The sequence below is a fragment of the Candoia aspera genome, chromosome 3 (genome assembly GCF_035149785.1).
Source record: "Candoia aspera isolate rCanAsp1 chromosome 3, rCanAsp1.hap2, whole genome shotgun sequence".
Classification (NCBI taxonomy): Eukaryota; Metazoa; Chordata; class Lepidosauria; order Squamata; family Boidae; genus Candoia; species Candoia aspera.
In genome coordinates, this window is record NC_086155.1 from 44,126,215 (window position 1) to 44,152,562 (window position 26,348).

General features: G+C 39.7%; 1 protein-coding gene across 4 annotated transcripts; it reads left to right on the forward strand.

Annotated features, from left to right (window-relative positions):
- The first annotated feature begins 1,051 nt into the window (after nucleotides 1-1,051).
- RAB7B (RAB7B, member RAS oncogene family) lies at nucleotides 1,052-26,096 on the forward strand. Of its 4 annotated transcripts, none has more exons than XM_063297489.1 (7): nucleotides 1,052-1,309; nucleotides 6,054-6,117; nucleotides 11,735-11,796; nucleotides 18,786-18,912; nucleotides 19,946-20,161; nucleotides 21,235-21,360; nucleotides 24,183-26,096. In XM_063297489.1, exons 3-7 carry the CDS (start codon nucleotides 11,744-11,746, stop codon nucleotides 24,261-24,263), a joined length of 603 nt encoding a protein of 200 aa, XP_063153559.1. In that variant the 5' UTR covers nucleotides 1,052-1,309; nucleotides 6,054-6,117; nucleotides 11,735-11,743; the 3' UTR covers nucleotides 24,264-26,096. The 4 variants fall into 4 exon arrangements, with proteins under 4 accessions (XP_063153559.1, XP_063153560.1, XP_063153561.1 ...); XM_063297490.1 differs by lacking the exon at nucleotides 1,052-1,309 and adding an exon at nucleotides 1,323-1,506; XM_063297491.1 differs by lacking the exons at nucleotides 1,052-1,309; nucleotides 6,054-6,117 and adding an exon at nucleotides 1,323-1,506.
- Nucleotides 26,097-26,348: the final 252 nt, after the last annotated feature.

Genomic DNA, 26,348 nt, shown 5'->3' on the forward strand with positions numbered 1-26,348 from the left:
GGGAAGGTAGCTCTAGGCTAATAATTTGTCCAAAACTGTATTTTTATTGCTCCATCTGCTTATGAAATTAGGGGAGACAAAGCTGTAACAAATAAAACTGTATGCCAGGTAAGGATTTCCTCATCACATTGTGGCAGCTCCAAATGAAACTACAGCACAGGGGAGACTTTTTAGTAAAAATTCTACCTTCAAGCATCTCTAGGGAGTCTATGTTCTTCTCTTCCTCTCCCCCACCCCCATTAAGACAGTCAAGTACATGGGACTCTGGAAACTGAGCCAAACTGATCAACCATCAAGGTTTGTAGATGACTGGGCATCTGAACTAGGGTCTGTTCTCACTGCAGGACATGGTCTCTATGCTTGGGTTTGTATGACACGTGCAAGCAGAAAGTAGAAACTTTGTTTTAACCCAGCATGGCTAGGTTGTGGTTGTGTTCCAGAGATCCCAGGAATCTGCATTAAATTAACCCTGGAAAGTTCATCAGGAGTAAGCAAGTCATGCAGGCACATAGTTGCTCCTAAAGATGGAAAACCGAGGGTTTGGGATTGGAGGGTAAGGCTGCCTCTGGATGGGGTTGGCTCCCGGCATTTATCTGGAAATTAAATCTGGCACCTCCAGCAGCAAATGCTGACCAAGGGCATATAATTCGCATGGGGAGTTCTTGAAGAATTTGGAACAGCACCGCCAACTCTCTTCCGGCGGCCTCCTCGATTTAAGGAAAATCCGAAATGCAGCTGGCGAAAGCGCGACAGTCGACAGTGAAATTCCCAGCCCGCCCAGCAGCCAAGGCCCAGAAATCGGGCTTTGCTTCGGCTCTGGTGTCATGAGAGTTGCAGCCTTGCGGGCCAGGTTATTCGCTGAGGGGACAATGCTACTTTCCAGCACCAGAGTTCCTAATCATATTTCCCAAGCAATTAATTCCCGGCGAGGTCGGCGTAAACAAGGTTGCGACCAACTTGCCAGTTTCACTTCCTCTTCGCTTTGCCCACCACAAAAATCTGCACGCTGGACTCCCTCAACCCTCGCTGCGCGACGTCATCGATGGGCGGTCTTTTGAGCCGTCTTCCCACTCTGTAAGCTGGGAGAAACGAGGAACTCAACAGGAGAAAGGGCGTGTTTGGAGTTGCCGCCGGGCGGGGAGATCCAGCTCCGAACTTTCGCTCGACTTTCGCTCCTTGTTGAGGTTCGGTTCTTTCCGATCGCCTTCAGCAGCGAAGGACTCAGAGGCACAGTTCCGAACTTTCCCGGGCGGTCGGCCTTTTTGCATAAGCTGGCAGACAAACTCCAAATCCAGCAGGAGCAACGCCAGTAAATAACTTTATGGCTTGCTCTCCTTGAGCCAAGTGTAGCCTGTGCCAGTGGGTTAGATGTGACGGAAGACGTCGCAGCAGAGGAGGTGGCAGCCGAGCCGACAGGGGCCGAGGCACATCGGCTTTGAGCTTCAGCATCCAAATCACACCTGGACATCTGGCGCAACGCGAGGTGTCCCGGCGTGGCAGCGAAAGGTAGCTTTTAAATTCTCTGAGCGCGGCTGTAGAGGGGTGCATCAGCAGCCTTTTCCGTCTGGAGGCGGCCTTCCCGGGGGTGGTCCGCTACAGGTTCTTGGACCCAACTGACATGCTCGGCACGTCCTCCGGAACATTTGAAGGAACGCGGGACTGGGAAGGCTGAAATGTCCAAGAAATGGAAGGGTGAGGGTGGAAAAGAGTAGGTTTCTCTTCTTCAGCTTCTTCACTGGGTTTTGGCAGAAAGATAACAAGATACAGAGTTAGGCCGAGGGGGAAAAAAGAAATTTCTGAAGCCACCGGCATAATATAAGCACTCATTTTGAAACCGGACGTCTAAGGGAAAGGGAAATCTGTTATGATTCACTAAAGGGTGGCTTGAATTAGAATGGGTTGGGCCGTTCCCTCTTTGGAGCCATGTCTAACAGGGACAGCTTTGGAGAAACACGCTAGGGAAAAAAAAGCTAGAAAAGAAATTTGAATGATCTCATCTGGTTCTCTGCTTAGAGTAGGCCTGGCGCCTTTTCCTTTGTGTTTTGTGAGTGGCTTAGTAGGCCTAGATCTCTGCCTGGGCCCTGCATGGATATTGGCCCACTTAGCAAATAGAGACAAGTAGTTGGAAAACGTTTAGCTTGCTTATGACACAATTCTGTACAGCTTTATGCGAAGTCCTGTTTGAGTTCAGAGGAAAATCCTTAAGCGTATTGAACCGTCTTCCAGATCAGCCAGTTCACTTGATTTCAGAGACTTCCAGTGCAAGTAGACACCTACAAGCTTGTACAGTACTATAAGCAACTTAAACTTTTGTGATGGTTTAGTCCAGGTAGATCATGCTAGGGCTGCAGCTTCAGTTTGGGATGGCTGTGAAAAAATTGGAAGCAGGATTGCTAAAGACAAAACTGGCAACCAAGCTGCAGTTTGGTTTTTGCATGCCAGCCTGCCTCCTGATAAAACTGAACAATAAGCCTTCTGCCCTGATGCACAGACCATAGCAGTTAAGAAAGTGAAATGAGTTGTGTAGGATACCAAACCTGTAGCTCAGAGAAATGCAAGCAGTACAGGAAGGTTGAATATGAATAGAAATATAAGAAAAGCCCATAATATAAAGCAGAGCATGTTTCAGCTGTAAAAAAAGAATTGCCCAAGGTATAACCTGAGACTGCCTGCTACAGCATTAATGCCAGCTTTATTATGCAGCTGCCCCCTGAAGCCTCTGATTGCAAAAGGCTGTCAAATAGCAATGTGGGAGGAAGGGACTTGATTTGGTTTGTATTTTGTTTTTCAGTTTGCTCTTCCTGAGCCAATGAAATATAGTTTATACATTTGCCAGCGAATCAGCATTTTTCTGAATTTTGGTGATAACATTTTAAATGCACACAATTTGCACACATTAGGGGAAGATGCACAAAGAATACAGTGGGGAAGCTTGCTTGCAGAAATCTGTACCATATGTAAAGTGGGTATCTGAATTGCACTGTTATCAGTTTGGGCAGTTCTTCATAGACAAGATTATTTGGATCGTACTGGACTTGATGTCTCTTTGGGCACTACTACTATACTGCACTATCTAATAACATTCCTCCGAAATAGTTTTTTTACCTCCTGAAGAAGTGCATGTTAGATGCCTCCCCAGTTTGGCTTTTGCCTTCAAAGTGATGACCAATGGTCACTCAAGTAATTAAAGGAGGTGGTGATGAGGTCCTTGCTTTAGAAGTCATATTCAGACCAAACTAGTTGTGACAACCAGCATCTTGTATCCTGCGTTCCATATTTAGCCAAGCTGGTAGAGAAGGTGATAGAGCTATAGCTGCAGTATAATGGGTGATATAAGTAGTTCCTAGGCCAGAGATATGCCATTGTGTAAAGATATATCTGCCCCACTTGAAAGTCATCAAGTGCCCCGGCTAGTATCCATTAATTCAGAAGGGTAGAAAAAAGAAGCCACAAGTTTAAACCACTGAGAGTGTAAAAGTTACTTATATCTTCTGTTTGTCATGGGCAATCAACTGTTGTATATGGTTTCATTTGTGTCTGCAATAAAGATTCTAATCTTGCTAAGCCATGCCTGAGTTTTCTGCCAAGTCAACCCAAGGCATTGAGCTAAACCATGAAGTGTCAGGAGGTTTATGATTTACTGCTGAGTCTAATCCAGGAAATCCAGTTATTGGGAGTTCTTAGGTGAAAGTGCTTATCTTGCTCCTTTCCAGAGCAGTTCAAGCCTGGATTTGGTATGTAAATGGCCTTGGTCACCCTAACTGATGAGATCATCACTGAGAAAAAGATAAAGGAGTAGAATCCTGTAGGCACTCCTAGGCCTCATGGCAAGATCTTGTTGCAGTGTTCAAGGAGTTGAAGGCTCTGCTTTGTGGTATTTCCCAGCTGTTTCTCTGGGTGCTATCAGACCACCTTGGGAAATTTTCTGGGCGGTTCTGCAGGCCTCTCATGTAATTTAACATCTGTATTCCACTGGGAATAATAATCCACAGGGTTGGAGCTATCATCAGTATGGTGATACTCAGCTATACTTCTTTCATGTACTTCCGTGGTTGGATGTTTTCAGAGTCTCCATGTGTCCAGGCTGTGGATATGGGAAAATAGTTAGCCAAAGCTGAATTCAAACAGGGTAGAATTGTTACTGATTCCATGGAGATATCCAGACCTTCTGGTGAGGTTGCATTCTCTATTAAGGAGCATATTCACAGTCTGGTATCCTTTGGGATCCAAGAATGACACTGGACAACCACTTAACATTAGTGGCAAGGATACACATGTAACATCAATGCTGGACAACCACAAATCTGTGACAAGTTTGAGCTGAGAAATCAGATGTGTCCTTACATGAAAGAGACAGGCTGAGTTTGGTGATTCATAAAATGGTAACCTGAAAGCTGGATTATTGTAATACATGTTATGTGAGGTAACCCTTGAAGATGTCTGAAAATTGGAACTGGCCCAGAAAATTAGAAGCACAGTAAAATTGAATCTGATAGATTCTCCCAGTTCTGCTTTTCTTCTGGCCAGATTGCTGAGACTTTCTTAGTTAACTATTAAATTATTCATATAGTTAAAATATGAATACATATTACCTATGTTTATTTATTGGATATTAGTATTTGAAATTGATTTATTATACTGTATTCAGCTTTGATCAATATTGTATTTATTATTTATGTTATATGTTAGGTCTGTGCTAAGCTTTTACAGGGTGATTTGATTGAAGAAAATTCAGTCAAATCACCCTATTGAAGCAGATCAATAAAGTAATGTTTTTACTTACCAAATCAGAGCTTTTTCATAACTTCTCTTCAGCCGCTTCTCTACTGCTTTGTACATCTGCCTATATGCAAGGCAGGCAAAGAAGCAACTTGTCTTGAAACAAAATAAGCCGGGGAGAATGGAATCCACCTTGATATTTATAAGGTAGATTGTCTTCCTTCTACACTTCACTGTGTATCTTGAGATGGGTTATATCCATTTTATACATATATGTTAGGTGTAGTTTGTTTTGTAAGTTGCCTTGAGAGGATTTATACCCTTAAATATAGGTTAAAATAGTTTTAAATAAAATTCATTTCTATTGTACAGGAATCAGGACACAGAAATGTCTCACTCCTCTTTCTTTCATGCACATAGCAAAAAAAAGTAGAGCTCTGGATAGAATGCTGGTTGGCGAGAAATACTATGGTGTCTCTTTTCTGTGTACAGACACAAATGAAATCAGTAAATCTATTTACTGATAGCTGGGAATATTGATCTCAGGGGATTTCAGCAAGGATCTCCCCATCTTGTGGACAGAGGTGGACAGGGAAGGCAGGTTCTTTCCGTCACAGAAACTTTCTTCCTGTAATATCTAAATGCAGCAGGTGCCATTCTTCCTGGCATGTCAATACACAAGAAATTTGTACAAGTTTTTGTAGGAGTGCATTGCACAAAATTCTAATGTCATTATTTAAAAATATGTCACTTTAGAAAAGATTCAGAGAGAAGATTATAGTTCTTCCTCTGGTTGTCATGTGTTTTAATGAATTTTTTCTAGGATTTGCTTAAGTTCAAGGGTGGTAAATGTTTCATGTCCAAGAAATATGATCATCCAGACAAATGCCAATAATTAAACTAATTGTTCTAAAACTTGAATTGTGTTAATTAAATAGCCTTTGGGGAACTGAACTTAAGAATGTTGACTAAGCATTTGATAACCATAGAAGTTAGCGTGCCCAGATAGCAACTTCCTTCAGTTCACAAGAGGCTTCTGACAATGACTGCTTTCAGATGTCATGCTAAACCAGTGTTTCTCAACCTTGGCAACTTTAAGATGTGCATACTGGCTGGGGAATTCTGGGAGATGGAGTCTACACATTCTAAAGTGGTCAGGGTTGAGTGTACGTATACACACACACACACACACAAAGAGGACATGAAAAACAAAGAAGGAACAGTGTTAGAAAAGGTATAGCAAAACGGTACTTGGCTACAGTGCAATCAGTAACCAAATAATATGTATTAGAATTCGTTTGTTTGTTTGGGATTTTATCTTGTGCTTTCTCTAGGAGCTCAAAGCAGTGCACCAAGGAGCATCCCCTCATTTTACCCCCTCAAGAATCAGTTGATGAGGTAGATTAGGATGACAGAGAATGACCGGCCCAGAGTCACCAGTGAACTCTGTGGTCAACTGAGGACCTGATCCTCATTCTCCTTAGTTCAATTCCAGCACTTTAACCACAATACTACATAGTTTCTACATAATCATCTCAAAGTAATATACAGATAACAGTTAAAATTATTAAAACATAATACATTAAAAACAGTTTATGTAAAATATTCATTAAAAAAGGAGGGAATTTCATCCATAATATTTACCCTGGGCAGACCTGGGTGAAGTCTTCAATAGTTATCTAAAAGACATGATAGTAGGCAATATCATAGGGAAAGAGGTGGTTGCTGTTGTTTGTCTAGTGTCATTGTCAGATCAGGGTCACTGTGTGGTTCCCTTCCAAAAAGGTGGTGATAAGACCCTTTAAAGCTAGAAACAGCACAGAACTGAGTAGCCCAATCTCCAGGTGCCCCCAGATTTTGAGTTCGTTTATTATTTGCTCATTTCATTGATATCTTTGTCCAAGGCCCTTTAATAGCATATTCACACACTGTTTTTAACTTGGTTGTGAATTATCCAGAAATGAATGAGGCTCAGTTTGAAATGTGACCAAACTCAAAAGAACTGCATGGACTATGATGAAGTTATTATATCCACTGGCTTCTAAGAGGTTTATAGATGAGTTTAGGGTATCCATCAGCACATTCCTGTCTGATTTGTATTACATAAGACAATGACTGCACCTTTTCACTGTGTATTTTTACTTCAAAATAAATCTTAATTAATTTAGAGGAGTTTACTTCCCTATAATATGCATGGGATTATTTTTATAAATGTTATAGATTATTAAAAAAAACTGTTCCTTTAAGGCAGGGTTCCCCAAAGTGATCAGTATTGACCCTCAAGGGTCGATGGGACCATCCAAGGGGTTGATAAATGGCTGGGGGTCAAATAGGTGGTTGATAAATGATGGAAGGTCAATTGGGGTCAATTAATCTTTTGGGGTTTCTGTAGAGCTCCATGCCAGTCCCTAATCTTGAAGGTGAGGTGGCTAGTGGCAAGACAGCATAACCCGGGGTTGGATGGTCAGCTGCTGGTGAGAGCAGCCTTGAGTTGTCTCTGTTGTTGTTGTTGTTGTTATTCATAGTACTATTAGTTGAAGTAGTATTTATTAAATTATTTTCATATAATAAATGTTTGGGGGTTGATGAACAATCTAAAACTTCATGAAGGGGTTGATGAGCTGAAGAGTTTGGGGACCTCTGTTTAAGGCATACATTGGGGAAATCTTGCAAAAAGCCAAGCAGGTTAATAAAATATATCACTAGTCATTGCTTAAGTTTTAAACCTGACTTATATAGCCATATACAAGGAGATAATAAAATGAATAAACATATGGATATCCAGCCTGTTCAATTATATCTGCTGCATAACTAATTTTTTCTCATTGTGCTGCATATTTAAAAGCCCTGACTCTTTAATTTTGTTTAGTTTGCACCATTTGAACCATTGGGAATATTAATCCAAGCTAAATATGCTTTCCATAGCTTGTAATGCTATTTTTTTCCCCTTGGCCTGGATTCTTTTCACCTGAAACTTGCATAATGAATAAATTAGGTTAGTAAGTGAAACTTCCCTCAATATTGTATCTTCATTTATTTTTATTGTTATTTATATGGTACCATTAGTGCTTATGGTCTAAAATTCAGGTTCAGGGGCAATGGATGGAGTTATAAACAGGGAAAGAATGTACATTCATTTAATTTGCTTGTGTGTGGTTGCTTGGTTGCAGGATAAATTATAGTAGATCATGTGGGAGGTGACAGATTTCATGTGGAAAGGAAAACCTTGTGCTTGTCATACAACTTTGAAAAGTGTAATAGTTTTGCTTTAAATAGAGATGGCAATCTAGAGCTGGCCTTTATGAGGAATAGGAACAAAGTTGATTGATGCCTTTTGGATTTAAACAAGTTAGTCCTATGAAAACCCCAAAGATAAGTTAGTGCTGTGTCTTATGAGAACATTGTTGAAACCACTACCCACCCAATAAATGACCAGGATATCATCATCAGATGTATAAGAAAGATGGTAGGTGAAGTCTGAGCAGCAATGCTGATTGCTTACTTGCTTGACTTTTAGCTTTGCTGGGCAGTGATGGGAATGGAAAATGTTTGCATAATTACATAGTAGCAAAAATGTTTTCCTGCACACTCATTATTCATGTATCTTACTTCTTTCAAAATTGTGCATGAATAAGTCAGCTGTTCATTTGGAAGGCAAGTTTCACTGTGAGATCTGGAAGTATGCTACTTGTGGTCTTGTGTTCCTCTGGTGTCATTCATTTTACATGGTGTTTATTCTAGCATAATATAATAAGACAACTTTACTTAAAATCAGTCACTGTGTATCCTGTGCAGCAGTGTTACTCGTTACTGCATTCCTATCTAGTCCCACAGAACTCTTCTGTAGAAATCTGGCTGTGAGTCTTGGAAGAGCTTGATCCATTTCTATCCGGATCAGGAAGATGGGGCTGTAGCTCTAGCTGGTAATGATCTGTGATCAAGCTATTTTTTTTTTCTATATGTCTATATATATAAATTTCTCGTGGTCCTTTGTACTGTAGATCTATGAGCTGTATAGCAGGTAGGTAGGTAGGTAGGTAGAAGATAGATAGATAGATAGATAGATAGATAGATAGATAGATAGATAGATAGATAGATAATCTGCATACAAATAAACAGATAATAAGAATGCTATTCTTAGCTGTCAGCAGTCTTAGGGCTGATGACGTATTCCACAGGATACAAGGTTACTGCCAGCCAGTGTCTCCCCCATAAATTCTCATGTAAACAAGAACTGATGACACAGCAGTCACCATACTCAGCACTTCCCCACCACTTATAAGCCACCACACAGAAGGGAAGTATACAGAATACAGAATATTTCATTTTTTAAAAGCCAACCAAAAGGCAGATTTTACACTGGAGATGGTGTTCAGCCGCAACGGGCACGTTCTCATTGTATTGGCTTTTTAGATCTTTACTGTGAAAATTTGATATTGAATAGAAGGGAGCAGGATCACTGTGGCATTTGAGCAATTCCACAATGATGCAAAGACATATATTTTGAAAATATCTGAGAAATACAGCAGGCCAGAGGGAAACATTTGGATGCGTCTAGTGTAGTAGAGAAATTTACTCTGCGTGCCAAATCAAGACCCACTGACCCACCCCGAAATTGTAGCTTGAGATTTATCAGTAATAATAAAAAATATGCTACATATGTATCAAGGATACCCCCAAAATTAATCCACATAAACTTAGCCAAGATGTGACCACAAACCATAGTCTGCCATGATGAGAATGAGAACAACTGCAGCCTTGAGCTCATTTTTTTTCTTTTCCCCTGCCTTTGTGAATAAGATTAGAATCTTCTACTTTTAGCTGACAGTAACTATAGTTTGATACTATGTCTGAATACCCTAAGAATTTAACCTTAAAATTCTGATTAATGAGATATTATATATAATATGATTTATTATTATTCCCTAATAATGTGGCCCAGAGTGGTTGGGAGATGGGTGGCATACAAATTTGAAACAATAATAATAATAATAATGCTTATCAGTCACAGTTGGAGCAATCATGGGAATGTAGAGTGTATAACTCCATTCAGATACTTGCACATGCTGTATTTTGATGCATTGGATTGCAACTCTGATATGCATATCCAAAACAAGCTATACTCTCCAAACTATGTTATTAGATAAAAAACACTTAAGTACCCACAGGGACTTCTAAAGAAGGATGCTCTTTATTAGGGCTACAGAATACTGAACTTTGGATGAGGGCAAACCAACAGAAAGTCAAGCCCAAGGAGACAAGAGGGTATTTTTTTATTACAGAAGAAGTAATATATCCATGGAGAAAGCCTTGGCTAAAAGACGATGTGTGGTGCTATCTCCATCATGTAGCAGCATCACTGGTAGGCTTGTTTAGAGCCCTCTGAGTGACAATCACCTCCTTGTCAGCTCTATATAGAAGGTGCCCCATGTTCTTTCGCCTTTCACTGCTGCAGAAACTACAGCATAAATGTGAGGATTATTTGCAGGAAAGGCAGGTGGGATCAAAGTTATAAAAGCATTTTATTATTTGTATACACATTTTCCTATTTATTTAATTAATTTTTATCCCACCTTTATTATTTGTATAAATAACTCAAGGCTGTGAGCATACCTAATACTCCTTCCTCCTCCTATTTTCCCCACAACCACCACCCTGTGAGTTGAGTTGGGCTGAGAGAGAGTGACTGGCCCAAGGTCTCCCAGCCAGCTTTCATGCCTAAGGCAGGACTAGAACTCTCAGTCTCCTGGTTTCTAGCCTGTTGCCTTAACCACTAGACCAAACTGGCTCTACTTAATGGCTTTACTTACTGGCTTTACTTAATACTCAAGTTTTCAGTGCAATTAAAACATATATATAATAAAAATGAATGCAAACAACATAAGCCACTATAAGCAGAACAGTACAATCAGCAAAACAGATTCTCCAGTTCAAGCCGAATTTAGCTGCTGCTGCTGCTGCTATTATTATTATAATTTGCTGCATGCCTCTTATGGTGAGAAGGTGGATCACCTGGGAAGGTGGATCACAAGCTGGACATTACTGTGGCTGAACAGGGTTGGGGAGGAGCTGGTCTGTGATGGGATCCTGCTCCAGATCAGCAGCTTAGTCTCCTGCTGTTTGTTCCTCCTCATTCAATAAGTACGTCACCAGCTATAGGCCATTTTATTTATTAGCAGAAATCAAATAAGACATTCAATTTATCATCCTCCTTATTGTGATTATAAAAAACTTTTTGCATGATATATAAATGGGGAAACATACTATGACAGACATTCGCATATGCCCTACATATAATAGCTTGAGACAAGGAGCAATTACACATTGACTACACAGCAATTGATGGCTATTTAACAACAGCAGGAGCTAAGAATCAGCCACAGACACTGGCAGTGAATACAAGGTGAATGGAATCGTAAAGGATAATACTTGAATGAGGTCCGAAAGAAAATGTTGCATAATTTGTTTAATTGACTGGTCACCCATTCTGACCCCACTTCTTGTTTGAAGCCTTGAAGTAGCAATTGTCTCATTATGCTACAAGGAGGACATTCTCCAGGATCTTTTGGGGGGGGGGGGGACGACTTCCCAGCAGAGAAGTCCTTCTCAAAAAATTTCAGTTGCTGTCCAGGAATGAGTATGAAGAAGAAATTCCCTCCTTCCCTCTTTTTCTTTTTATCCCTTCCCAGCTGGCAGGATTTAAACCCAACCCTGCCTCTGACACTGCTGGAAACGTGAGCAGGCTTGCTAAATCTATCTGCCCATTCTTTGTGAAAACAGACATTAAATCCTATACAGCATAATCTTTGGGAGCAGGGTTATTAAAGAGTCTCATCCAAAAACAAACATGCTTTTTCTGTGGTAAAACAACTGCGTAAGTAAAACCATGAGATGCTTGGGATCTAATGATGATTACATGCTGCTGCTATGCTGTGCATGTTTCTGGGTGGATTTCTGTCATTTTGATGGCTTGAGACACAAAATAATAGTTTCTCTCCTCCTCTCCACACTGCAGGTCCCATTCATGAGTTCAAGTAAAAGAGTGGATTTGAAAATCATTATCATTGGAGCTTTGGGGTAAGCGTATTTTTAAAATCTTTTCTAAAGATGCATTTCTCTCCCATCCCCATCCCCCATTTTATTCTCATAATAAGTTTGTGAGATAGGTTAAGGAGACAGAGAAAGAGAAAACAGAGACTGGCTGAAAGTCACAGAGCTGTTTGGTGACTGATTTGAGCTGGGATGTCCCATTCTGACTCTGGCTACTGGCTGTCCCAAAAGTGATGCTTTGTTTATTTATTTAAGTAATCTAGATGGCTGCCCATCTCACAGCAGTGACCCTGGGTGGCATACAAAGATTAAAACCAACAGTTACAAACAATAACCCATGACACCCAATTGGAATAATATACTGCAATTGGAAAACCATGCCAACAGCAGAGCTCACCTAACCTCTTGGCTCAAATGCCTGGCAAAACAGGCAGGTCTTCAGAGACTTACAAAAGGTTACAGATTCAGGGCCATCTGCATCTCCACAGGGCAGGCACTGCCTCAGAGAAAGCATGACCCCTGGGTCCAACAAGATGACATTCTTTATAGAGGGGATCTGGAGCACGCCCTCTCTGCTAGATCTGGTGGAGCAACGTAGAAAGTAAGGGAGGCAACTTTGACAGAGATATGCAAAATCCATTGCTAGGGCAACAAGGGGTTAAACATATTTTTATTGTTGTAAGCCGCCCAGAATCACTCACTGAGATGGGGTGCTATAGAAATAAAATAAAATAAATATATATTTTAAGTCCACAGCAGGCAGATAATATTCAGAAGCTGCTCAGACAGACACCTGCCTAATTCCTACTAGGAGGAGGAGGTACTACATAATCAAACTTGCATGATTGATGTCAGCTCCACCAGGTAAACCAAACCAAGTAATCAACTCCACAGGAAGACTAAAACTACTTTTATTGGGATTGTCTGTAATAACAGAATCTTGCAAGTTTGATTAAATTAACAAGTTTAAAATCAGTTGTTGAGAATAATGGTGTAATTTTTTTCTGACACTGGAAAGAGAGAAAAGAAGTGAAATGAAATGAAAGATTCATGTAGATAATGATGTAAAGTTAATAATAATGATGTAAAGTGGGAGAAGAGGAACTTTGATGGTTTTAAATTTCAGGCATTTGTGAGCAGAATGGCAGAGCATGGAATTCCAGGCTTGAATCTGCTGCATAATGTTCAGGAGCAAATCTGTGTCCATTATTTCTCTGTTAGAGTCTTGGCTAATTTTTTTTTCTTCAGGTGAATGAGAAGGTATCAATGGGATGAGCTTTAAAGAAGTATAGGCAGGTGGAGTTTAAGGACTCCATAGACTATCTGCCAGATAATTCTCATTCATAAGCACTTTGTTCCTCATTATTGATGAATCATAAGCATATATTTGGGGAAAATGTGTGTGTGTGTTTAATTTTATATATATATATATATGTTGTTGTTTATTCATTTAGTCGCTTCTGACTCTTCATGACTTCATGGACCAGCCCACGCCAGAGCTTCCTGTCGGTCGTCAACACCCCCAGCTCCCCCAGGGACGAGTCCGTCACCTCTAGAATATCATCCCTCCACCTTGCCCTTGGTCGGCCCCTCTTCCTTTTGCCCTCCACTCTCCCTAACATCAGCATCTTCTCCAGGGTGTCCTGTCTTCTCATTATGTGGCCAAAGTATTTCAGTTTTGCCTTTAATATCATTCCCTCAAGTGAGCAGTCTGGCTTTATTTCCTGGAGGATGGACTGGTTTGATCTTCTTGCAGTCCAAGGCACTCTCAGAATTTTCCTCCAACACCACAGATCCAAAGCATCTATCTTCCTTCTCTCAGCCTTCCTTATGGTCCAGCTCTGGCAGCCATATGTTACTACAGGGAACACCATTGCTTTAACTATGCAGACCTTTGTTGTCAGTGTGATGTCTCTGCTCTTAACTATTTTATCGAGATTTGTCATTGCTCTTCTCCCAAGGATTAAGCATCTTCTGATTTCCTGACTGCAGTCAGCATCTGCAGTAATCTTCGCACCTAGAAATACAAAGTCTTTCACTGCTTCTACATTTTCTCCCTCTATTTGCCAGTTATCAATCAAGCTGGTTGCCATAATCTTGGTTTTTTTGAGGTTTAGCTGCAAGCCAGCTTTTGCACTTTCTTCTTTCACCTTCATCATAAGGCTCCTCAGTTCCTCTTCGCTTTCAGCCATCAAAGTGGTATCATCTGCATATCTGAGATGGTTAATGTTTCTTCCAGCGATTTTAACTCCAGCCTTGGATTCCTCAAGCCCAGCATGTCGCATGATGTGTTCTGCGTACAAGTTGAATAGGTAAGGTGAGAGTATACAGCCCTGCCGTACTCCTTTCCCAATCTGAAACCAGTCCGTTGTTCTGTGGTCTGTTCTCACTGTTGCTATTTGGTCATTATACAGATTTCTCAGGAGGCGGACAAGACGACTTGGTATCCCCATACCGCTAAGAACTTGCCACAATTTGTTATGGTCCACACAGTCAAAGGCTTTAGAATAGTCAATAAAACAGAAATAGATGTTTTTCTGAAAACCCCTGGCTTTTTCCATTATCCAGCGGATATTGGCAATTTGGTCCCTAGTTCCTCTGCCTTTTCTAAACCCAGCTTGTACATCTGGCAATTCTCGCTTCATGAATTGCTGAAGTCTACCTTGCAAGATCTTGAGCATTACCTTACTGGCATGTGAGATGAGTGCCACTGTTCAATAGTTTGAACATTCTTTAGTGTTTCCCTTTTTTGGTATGGGGATATAAGTTGATTTTTTCCAATCTGATGGCCATTCTTGTGTTTTCCAAATTTGCTGGCATATAGCATGCGTTACCTTGACAGCATAATCTTGCAAGATTTTGAACAGTTCAGCTGGGATGCCGTCATCTCCTGCTGCCTTTTTATTAGCAATGCTTCTTAAGGCCCATTCAACCTCACTCTTCAGGATGTCTGGCTCTAGCTCACTGACCACACCATCAAAGCTATCCCCGATATTGTTATCCTTCCTATACAGGTCTTCTGTATATTCTTGCCACCTTTTCTTGATCTCTTCTTCTTCTGTTAGGTCCTTGCCATCTTTGTTTTTGATCATACCCATTTTTGCCTGGAATTTACCTCCAATGTTTCTAATTTTCTGGAAGAGGTCTCTTGTCCTTCCTATTCTATTGTCTTCTTCCACTTCCACACATTGCTTGTTTAAAAATAATTCCTTATCTCTTCTAGCTAACCTCTGGAATTTTGCATTTAATTGGGCATATCTCCCCCTATCACTGTTGCCTTTTGCTTTCCTTCTTTCTTGGGCTACTTCTAGTGTCTCAGCAGACAGCCATTTTGCCTTCTTGGTTTTCTCTTTCTTTGGGATGTATTTTGTTGCCGCCTCCTGAACAATGTTGTGAACTTCTGTCCAGAGTTCTTCCGGGACCCTATCTACTAAGTCCAGTCCCTTCAATCGATTCTTCACCTCCACTGCATATTCCTTAGGAATATTAGTGAGCTCATATCTAGCTGATCTGTGGATCTTCCCTAATCTCTTTAGTCTGATCCTAAATTGTGCAATAAGAAGTTCGTGATCTGAACTACAGTCAGCTCCAGGTCTTGTTTTTACTGTATAGATGTCCGCCACCTTTGACTGCAAAGGATGTAGTCAATCCGATTTCAGTGTTGTCCATCTGGTGAAGTCCATGTATAAAGCCGTCTCTTAGGTTGCTGGAAGAGAGTGTTTGTTATGCAGAGTGAGTTGTCTTGGCAAAATTCTATCAGCCTATGTCCTGCTTCATTTTGTTCTCCCAGGCCATGCTTACCTGTAATTCCAGGTGTCATTTGACTGCCCACCTTAGCATTCCAGTCTCCTGTGATGAAAATAATGTCTCTTTTAGGCGTGTTGTCCAGTAGGTGCTGCAGATCCTCATAGAACTGCTCTACTTCAGCTTCTTCAGCATCTGTGATTGGGGCGTATATTTGGATCACTGTGATGTTAGATGGCTTGCCCTGAATTTGAATTGAGATCATTCTGTTGTTTTTTGGATTGTATCCAAGCACTGCTTTAGCCACTTTACTATTAATTATGAAGGCTACTCCATTTCTTCTGTGGTCCTCTTGTCCACAGTAGTAGATCTGGTGGTCATTTGATGTGAAGTGGCCCATTCCAGTCCATTTCAGTTCACTGACACCCAAAATGTCTATCTTTAATCTTGACAGCTCACCAATAACCACATCCAATTTGCCCTGGCTCATAGATCTGACATTCCAGGTTCCAATGGTGTGTTGATCCTTAGAACATCGGATTCGCCGTTCACCACCAGCACTGTCAGCCGCTAGCCGTCCTTTCGGCTTTGAGCTAGCTGCGTCATCACGTCTGGGGCTAGTTGAACTCATCCTCTGTTCCTCCCCAGTAGCATTTTGACCGTCTTCCGACCTGGGGGGTCTCATCTTCCGATGGTATACCGACATATCTCTGGTTGTACTGATCCATTTAGTTTTCACGGCAAGAATACTGGGGTGGGTTGCCATTACCTTCCCCAGGGATCGCATTTAGTCTGACCTCACTGTCATGACCTTCCTGTCTTGGGTGGCCCTTCACGGTTTAGCTCATGGCATCATTGAGGAGCTCAAGCTCCAGCACCACGACAAGGTATAATTAAATGGTGCATTACTCTTAGAAAATGGAATTTCACTTTTCAGTTCTTGGAATTCTCTCTAAGATAATATACATTAACTGCTGCAATCATTTTTAAGGGATTGGTGATAGATATATGAAATGCATCTGACAGTTCATCATAAAATGTACGATAGTTTTTTACAATAAAACCTAATAATTTTTTTAGAACCCCCATAAATACAGTCAATCAAAATTGTGGATGTGACAGATGGCTTTTGTGATTCAATAAAGGTGCTCCTTTAAAAAAAAAAACTTTTATTCACTATCTGGATATATTAGTTTAGAAAAAAAATCCTATGACATATGACCATTGTATTTGACCTGTTATAAAAAAGATCAAAGTACGTAGTTGAGTTCACCACAGATTTATGGCCAGTCAGTCCAGAAGAAAATGGAATTTATACTTTCTGATTTTAACAGAAATACCACACTATAGCTATCCACCTTGTGCTACTAGTATAGCCAAATTGAGTTAGCAATTTGTTAGCGATGTGCTAGAACATCAACCAGATAAATAACAAAGCAGGCAGGCAGAATGTTTATTCCTTTTTAAAATCGTAGTTACAGTAATATATTTGATTGACAAAATAATACATGAATGTTAAAGCTTTTGAATTTTGAAATGGATTATGCACTTATATTGCAAACATCATAAGTATATTTATGTAATAGAAATAGAACATGCTATTTGCTTCCAAATAAACAATCCATAGGATTGCTCTGTCAATTGCATTTTATATCAATGCTTGCAACTATTTGCTATACAAAGATTCACTTAGAAGATTTGATCTGAAACTAATTTGATGGAAACACTTCTTCGAAATGAATATTTGACTCTCCAGATTGATTTGGTACATTTAGTGAAACTGGATGGCTTTACATCAGTTCAATACATGTGTACACATGCAATGTACATGGACATTCAAATTTCATACACTCAGGCACACTTTTGATTGATTTGGATATTAAAAGTTGAACCAAATAAAAAATTGAATCAAACTGCAATTTTGAAATGGATTTTGAGTTATTCCCACACCCAATGAACTATTATGGGTATTTTTGTACTGTTTTGTAAACTGCTGTGAGTGTGTATTGATGCAGTGGTACATAAGTGGAAAAACATAAAAAATATTTATTAGTAGTACTGTACATTATTCCTCCCTGGAGAAAATGTATTTATATGGTCACTAAGAGTCCACACACTTGCTGGCACATCATCATCACATTATATTATTAGTATGTAGCTCTTCCTCCTATTTTTTTCCCCTACAACAACTCTGTTGTGAGAGAGGGCTGAGAGAGTGACCGGCCCAAAGTTACCCAGCAAACGTCCGTGGGTGAGGATGGACTAGAACCTGGGTCTCTCCATTCAGAGTCCAGCACCTTCACCACTGTACCATACCAACTCTCATTTTACCATTTGCCATATAACATTTTGAGCTTCCATATTTTTCTTCTGGGGCTGGGAAAGCTGCAAGGGAAAAAACAGGCTTTGCAATCCCTGATCTAGTATGAGAATTACTGTATTCATCTTAAGTTTACATTTCTTTCAAAATGTTTGTATATTGATCAGAGATCTTCCATTGTCTATTCATTGGCTTGCAGATGAAGCAGTTAGAATATGCCAGGGTAAATATATTAAACGGATGTTGTGTAAGAAAGTTCATACAGCACAACAAGCAGAAATCAGGGGACAAACCAAAGAATCGAAACGGTGTTCTGGAAAATTAGGTCAAAATAAGAAAGTGCCTCCTTACAAAAATTGCCATAAAGAGAGCCTGCTAAATTCAAGAACAGGCTGCAGTCCGAATGTGTGATTAAAATGGCAACTCTAGGCATAGTATAACATATTTGACTGGCCAGTGCCAGTCAAATATGTTATACTGAAAACTTTCACTTACCAACAGCCGGTGAAGAAGTTGCACATCTGAAACTTGCTGTGCAGATCCTAGGTCCTAGATCATCATCAAACAAACCAACATGAATGATAGTACATGGAGTGAAACTTCCAGACCATTGTATTCGATGCAAAGAAAGGCACATCTTCTACAAATTATACAAGAACATAGCTAGGAGATAATCTCATGTTTGTCTACAGAACAGACTATAAAAGCAGTGGATACAGGTGCTGAGACAAGGCCGTGCTGATCAACTACTGTATATTGCATCAAGGCGAACTAAATAGTTCTAACACTTGTACAGGCTTATTTTATTATAGGCAATAATTGTTAAGTCTTTGATTAGGATTTGCTAATTTCATCAGTTCAAGTGAAATAGAACATTAATGGGCAATCTTTAAGAGTTCAGTCCAGACCTGCTGAAATGAAATTTGTACATGTGCTTCTTCTTTCACCCCAGTGTAGGAAAAACTTCTCTTCTCCACCAGTATATTCACAAGACATTTTATGAAGACTATCGCACCACCCTGGGAGCTAGTATTTTGTCCAAAGTTATGGAAGTGGACCACACACCACTGAAATTGCAGGTGACAGATGTTTTAATGTCTCAGATCTCTTATCCCACAGTTAGCCAAATATTTTTAGCTCAGTTAAATGCACTGTAATGAAAGGACAGATATTGTGAGGTACTTACATATGTTTATATTGCTGTTGGCAGTAAACTTCCAAGGGAGACCAGAGCTTAAGACATTGTAGGAAGAAAGTCATGCTAGTCTATGGTGGCAGAAAGTCAGGAGTCTAATAGCTATGCCTCTGATAAAGTGAACTGCAGCTTACACAATCATAATGCCTTTTAACAATATTTGTTACATGAGAAAGGAGCTGTCAGACTCCTTCAGAGCATGAATATCACTTCATAATTGCATCTCTCACTCAAATGGGGACTTTGTTAATGAACTTTTTGTTTTTCACACAGTCACCTCCCGAAGTGTTGGGTGTTCCAGTGCTGTTTTGGTTTTCTTCTGAGGAGTCACCTTCCTCACCTCACTCACACTCTGTTTTCCTTCCTTGAAGTTTGGGGCATGGCTCCTTATTCAGTACTTTCCCTCAGTATCAAGAAAGGGAGGGAGTGGCTTTGACTGTGTTAATCCGTGTGCCTCCCAGGCAGCTCCCTGTTTGACTGTATTGTTTGCTTAATATTAGGGAGGGAGGAGGCATATTGCAAAGCAAAGCATCCACCTCCAGTACCATAGGATTTTATAGGAGTGCCTTTGAGACCCACAGAAGCCCCACTGGAATGGTAAATTCCATTCCAAGGGCTAGTTTGCATTCTGATACATAGGGATTTGGAAAATGTTCCTCCCCATTATAGCAGTCACTTTGTGTTCTGGTAGTCATGTGGTGAGTATGCTTATCACATGCTTTCAGACTTCCAAAAGTGCACCCCACATCCAGAGGTTGCCTATCCTTGCTACCATGGTTGCTGCAGCCACTGTTAGTGCAGAAAGGCTCCTTGGGAACTGTAGATAGAGAGATAAAATACGAATATGAGTGGGATTATAGGGCAGTCAAGTTTTTGATACTGCAACTACTAATGCGTGTATGTTCCTCCTCCTCTAGATTTGGGACACTGGAGGGCAGGAACGATTCCGGTCTATCGTGTCCACATTCTACAAAGGTTCAGATGCCTGCATGCTGGCTTTCGATGTCACAGATATGGATTCTTTTGAGTCCTTGGGTGATTTGAGGGAAGATTTTCTTCAGAAGGTCAACACTGCAGGGCAAGACTTCCCAATGGTTGTGCTGGGAAATAAAATTGATCTGAAGGATCGACAAGTAAGAGGTGGAAGTAGAAATGGGGGTAGAAGCTGGGTATAGAGCTCTCTATATATCTGGAAAGTCTGCCAGTCAGGGTCTGAGAGAAGAATTCTTGGTCCTAGAGAACTCTGTCTCTCTTAAGTTATCTAGCATTTCCTATGGGTTCTGCACTCCCTAACTTGTTACACAGATTTCACTTGACTACCTTTCTAAAATGAAAAATGAAGTGTCAGTGGAAACCTGTAGCTACTTAGGGACTGGTTTGCTTATTGACTCGGAATAAGGATCCTTCAGGTTAACAGTGGCTATTGAATGGTGTGTGTGTGTGTGTGTGTATGCTCTATAAATCCCTTCCTGTAAGCACTGGGATCCAGATAACTCCTAAAGCTAATGCACTGTATATAGTTATCCAAGTATGAAGATCCATGAGTTCATTTCATTACCATACTTCATATTATAGACCTTTCCCATCTTCAGCTGTTGAATATTGGAACTAAACTGTATTTGTGCACAAGACCTGCATTCCTGTGCACACCTTATGCCAGATACTGACTCAAAATTGATAGGATCTTGTTGACTGCTGAGTCCAGACCCTGCACAGTGCAAGAAATGTGGCAGTTGAGCATCTTCGGTGGGTGGCTACCCAGCCCTTGCTTAAGTCCTTCGGTAAAAAATCTCTTCTTCATAAGTCTGAACTTACTTACATACAACTGTTTTTAAGAAACTGTTCCTAATGTTTAAACGAAAATTGCCCTTCTACTTGATTGAGACTTGCATTCTAAGGAAGCAAAACAAAACTTTGTAACAATTCTTTTGGATACTGATCGCACCATGTATACCTTGCCCATCAGCTTATCTTCACCAAGCAAAACAAGAATATGTGTTCATATCTCTGATGCTTCCAAGAATATATTCATTTGGCCACTACATAAAGCTTTCCCAGTGCAGCTAAAGGTAGCTCTCGTTCCATTATTTGGGGATGAAAAATATAAACAGCACTTTCATTGCATTCATTTCATTCACTCTTGAAAAACAACTTCCCATGTGGATATTATATTTAGACCAGCTAATCAAATTCCTGTTATTTTTAGGTGTCCAAAGAGGTGGCTTCATCCTGGTGCAAGGAGAAGGATATTGCGTATTTTGAAGTTAGTGCCAAGAATGATATTAACGTTGTGCAGGCTTTTGAGACTCTGACAAGGCAAGCACTATCAAGAGTAAGTAGCATATTGCTTATAAGAAATAGAAAATCTGTTCTCTTTTGTACAGCAAAGACATGCCTTCAATTCAGAATAACAGGTCATCCAAAGTAGACTATAATCTTCCAAAGTATATGCCATATCAATATTTAAAGCTCTAATGTGCTTTCTTCCAACAAACCTCTGGAAATCATTAAAAACAATGGAAGAGGTTCAGAAAGGGAAGACTGATGGACCCTCATCTTTTGGCAAATGCCATCCAAGAGTAGAGGATGAACATCTGTAATGCAAGTCTGGAATTAGGCCATTTTTATTCTTTTAAAAACTGGATTTAAATCTAAATCCTAAGTACTCCTTTAAGATTTGGTATTTGAGAATCTCAACCATTGCTGTAATTGTGTATTTCATTACTTATGCTAAAAAAAAGAGCTTGTCCCACTTGCAGTCTTTATTGGCAATAATATTGTATTGACTGTTCATATTGTATGGTGTTGCCCTTTTAATGGCAGAACATTGAGAAGTGGCCATACAGCATATGACAGAACATTGAGAAGTGATGGGAAAAAGTGATCTTTGCTTTATTTCCAGCAGAGGTAGACATGTTTGGAAGCCAGGCATTTGCAAAGCTTGTTTGGCCTGCTTTCAACAAGTTCATATTGATTTTCCTTACCCATCTTGATATGGAGTATTAATGCTTTCAGGTATCTAACAATCGATATAGCTATCGTTAGAGGCTCCAGTAAACCCAAAGAACAATGTAAAAACACTTTAAAAAATAGCAAGGAAGTGTATGTTGTGGTAAGACCAGGTTAGGGACAGATCGTCATGGAAAAGATCTGATTATGGTCTCTAAGAGTCAGTAACAATGGCACATAATCAATCAATCAATCAATCAATCAATCAATCAATCAATCTGCTGTACTTACCTTAAAGGTATTCCTCTATGATCAACCTCTGGAGAACTCTGCATTTTGATTTTTAGTGGAAACCCCTTCTCTCTCCTGCCCCCACATAAATACATTAGCAACTGGCCAGTCCTAGCCTCATAGAAGAAGCTGAGCAGGGCTCAGGTTTATGTCTTATTTATTAATTCCAAACTGAGACAATAAAAATAAAACAAAGAAACCCTGATGTCTGAGTTTCATTTTAAAATGGGGGGAAAATATTTTTCTCCTATTCCGTGTGTGTATTCCCAAGCATAGACACATTCTCATGATGATGGAATATGTGAAGCAAATAGCACTCTTTTGTGATGGTTTAAGTGACCTCAAAAGGAAGTGATGTATTGGCTTTGATTAGTCCTCTCAACCGGAAGTTCTCCAGATACATTGGATTACAACTCCCAACTGACTGAAGTAGCTAGTGGCTTAGGAGCGCCCCAAATTGGAAAAAGTCATTTTTATTACAAGATTTTTAGTAGATCTTCTGCACTGTTGTCCCTGCAAGATCTAAGCCAAGTACTGTATGGTTTAGTCTCCTTTTTCTGTAGTGCCTGATTCTAATAGAAATCAAGGTATAGCAATAGGCACATCTGAGAATGCTACAACTTACAAAAGAGAAGCCATATCTGCCAGGATTATTGTAATGAGGGTAAAATTAGGGAGACCGCCATGTAAATCATGAGCTAAGGGAGGGCATAAAAGCTAAGATTAATTTTAAGTTGGCCTAAAGTTTGTACAGTACATTGCTTCCCCTATTTTGTATTTTTTGTACTAGCTGGCCCTGTCAAAAGTTCTATCAAACATGAAAGCTTGGATTTCTTTATGGCATCTCAGTGATCTTAATGAAGATATTGTCCAATTGTGGATTTTAGCTTCCTTTTTTTTCTCATGGCCCAATAAAAGCAATCTGTTTTGTCTAATGAAACATGATGGATGAGAAAACTCTGTTTGACCACAAGGTGTTGCTATTTGCTCACATTGCTATAGAATGCAAGGCTTTCCCTTCCACAGTCTGGTGCTCAGCTTTTTCTTTGAGGAGGCACATGGAGCAGACTGCTTCAGATCAGTGGATTTTATAAAAGCAAAATCTATAACAGAAAGGTGCAGTGAGTAGGAAGGCTTTGATGCTTTGTTTCAGGCGAGAAAGTGTCTCTGAACCATTGCCAAAAATGTGAAAAAAGTGCCACCTTTTCCTTTTCCTGCAACTAATAATTTTGTACTATATTAAACACTACATAGCTTTTTGCCTTGTGCTTACATTGTTCTTGGACTCTCCTAAAATACAGGTGATGGTATTGGAAGTTTTATTCGTTTTTAAACATGTAACTTTGATCACACTGAGTGCTTTGCCTTCCTCCAAGCAGTAAAAAGTGCCTGGCCTTCAAACTTGCTTAAGCATTTAAGAAAGAGCTTTAAATTGAGAAAGAAATCTTAATTTTGGTGGTCCTATATTTCAGAAAAATGTATGGATATTAATACATTTTTACATACATTAATACATTAATTCAAATGACAAATAATGAGGAGCGAATAAAGCTATTTCCAATCAGAGGGCTCTTAACACTATCAACTAAAAGGCATTGGGTAGCCAGCTTTCTTTCTTTTTTTTTTAACTCTCCCTGTAATAGGAAAAAGAAAAAAAGCATCATTAGAGCCAAAATGGAGGCTGTAAATTAAAAAACATTTTTTGACACTTTATAAATTCCATGAACGTAGCCAGGCAGTTGCACGATAAAACCCTCATCTGTCATTCCCCACATGTCTATTTGTCAGGGGAGTTCTCTGACTAAACAGTTTTCAAATGCTTGGCTGGGTAAATACCTGGTCTTATCCAGCAAAAGAGTTCTTGAGATTTAAATTTTAGATTTATATTCATATTGTTTTGTATTTTTCTCTTAGTATAAAGGGATAATTGAAAACTACCTAACCGAATCTATAAAGCTCAGTCCAGAAGACCAGCCCACAACCAAATGTTGCTGATATCCCATTTGGAATTATTTGACATTTGCATACAGTCTGAAAGTTGGCACATGGAGCTGCTGCTGCTTGGAAATCCTGCCCATCAGGGTAGAAGATGAACTGATATGATATTGCCCTCTGGCATCCCAGCAAAGATGGAACAGTCTGCTGGTTACTCATCACACAGACATTCAGGAATCAGCATCAAGTATCGGGATAATGTTTAGCTAGCTGCAAGAGTTGTAACTCTGACCCTTACTGTATCAGTCAGACCCTTCTGAGATGCCACTTTGAAGTTCAGGTCCATGTTCCAGAAGTCAGATCCATGATTCTATCTCATGTTGAAGCTATCTCCTATATGCTCTGTTGGTAAAACTACAGTAGATAAGATCTACATCATCTTGGTCCAGCTTGGTGTTTTCTAGATATGATATGGCTTAAACTCCTGGAATTCCCAAATGGCACTGCTGAAGGATAAAGGCACTAGAGTGGGTTGGGGAAAGCTGATCTAGATAGTTCAGGCACTGCTGCTTAAATACTATACACATATGGTACATTCCAGGTACTTAGGTGTTACGTGTACAGTATATCCCTCGTTTTATTCCCACAACCACCATGTGAGGTATGTTGACCTGAGAGAGAGTAACTTGCCTCAAATCGTCCAGTGAGCTTCCATGGTAAAGAGTTGACTAGAATCTGAGTCTGTGTAGTCTGGGTCCAACACTGAATCCCTAGACCAACCTATAGTGCACAGCTGGGTTTCCCCTCTCAGTTCCTGTCCTTGAAAATGCCATGTTAATCTAAGAATATTGATTTTGCAGCAGAAGTGCAAAACGTTTAATATTTGTCCACTAATATTACACAGAATTGGAAAATAGTATCACATAGATATTTATGATATCTTTTGCATGGAAATTGATGTTCTTGAGCAAGGAAAATACTGTAAAACTATAAATGTAAGACTCCATCTTCAGTGTTCTTATCTTTAGAACAGGGGCGGTGCCTACTTAAAAAGCAGTTCTGCACAGAATTTTAAAAAAAATATTGAAGAAAAATAAGTATTGGAAAAGGGAATATAGTGGAATCAATTTGTACGTGGAAATATATAGCAGACATTTGAAAAAGCGATCTCTTTTTAAAAACATTGTATGCCTAGTTCTTTATTGCCATTGTTCAAGGACCTTGTTTTTCACTGAAAAGTTAAGAGTGCCTGATGTGAATTGTATTTATATGGAATAAATTGAAGCCATTTTCAGCAAAGATGTTCTCACATTGAATCAATATGGAAATTGGGAGCATAATCAGGCTAATTAGTGTCCTGTGTGCCTGCTATCTGCTTCTTTGTTGGATATACTTATAAGAAGGAAGATGTCAGGTATTAGGAAAAAATACTTTCTTCTTGCAAAAGTTAATGATGCATGTGTATGGATTGAGAAACAGGGTAAATGGCACACAAGAGATATAGGTCAGGTCAGGACTAGCTGATGTAAACATCTGTTCCTTGCTCATATATTGATTGAATGTGTCACCTTCTTTCAAACTAAAAAAAAAGAGGCTATACAGCTCAACCAGTGCAGACAGCAATTGTAATAAAATTATTAGTTAATGCAGTTAATGGAAGGGTTTTTATTGATTTCCAACTTGTAAAAGGACCAAATGGAGTCTGAACTGATATTTCATTGCAAGCCAGCATGAATTTGGGCAGGGAAACATGATCTTGTGAATCTGTTCTGGAAATATTTTGTTGACTGTACTTCTTGAACACCTTGGAATTCAGGTTTGGCTGGCAAGGACAGAGCTGAATTCATATTTGGATATTGTGCTGCCAACTCAATTAAAATTGAATTTAATAGAGATGTGAAATTACTTACTTGGAAGAAAGAAATCAAATGCACAGTTGTAGGATGAGTGTGCCTGGTAGTAGTGTGTGTGAATGAATCTTAGAATTTTAACTGAGCATACAAATCATATATAAATTAGTCTGTGTGTGTGTGTGTGTGTGTGTGTGTGTAAGCAGTATTGATGCAGTCTCAAAATGTGTATTTTGGGACTGCATTAATATGTCATAAGAAATAACAGTTATATTCTGCATTGAATATTAAAGAT

Excerpts from the sequence above, each read along its gene's own strand:
- RAB7B (XM_063297489.1), top strand. The coding sequence starts at position 11,744 with ATGAGTTCAAGTAAAAGAGTGGATTTGAAAATCATTATCATTGGAGCT. Across the intron at positions 18,913-19,945 it reads ACACACCACTGAAATTGCAG|ATTTGGGACACTGGAGGGCA; the intron begins GTGACAGATGTT and ends CTCCTCCTCTAG. Across the intron at positions 20,162-21,234 it reads TTGATCTGAAGGATCGACAA|GTGTCCAAAGAGGTGGCTTC; the intron begins GTAAGAGGTGGA and ends TGTTATTTTTAG.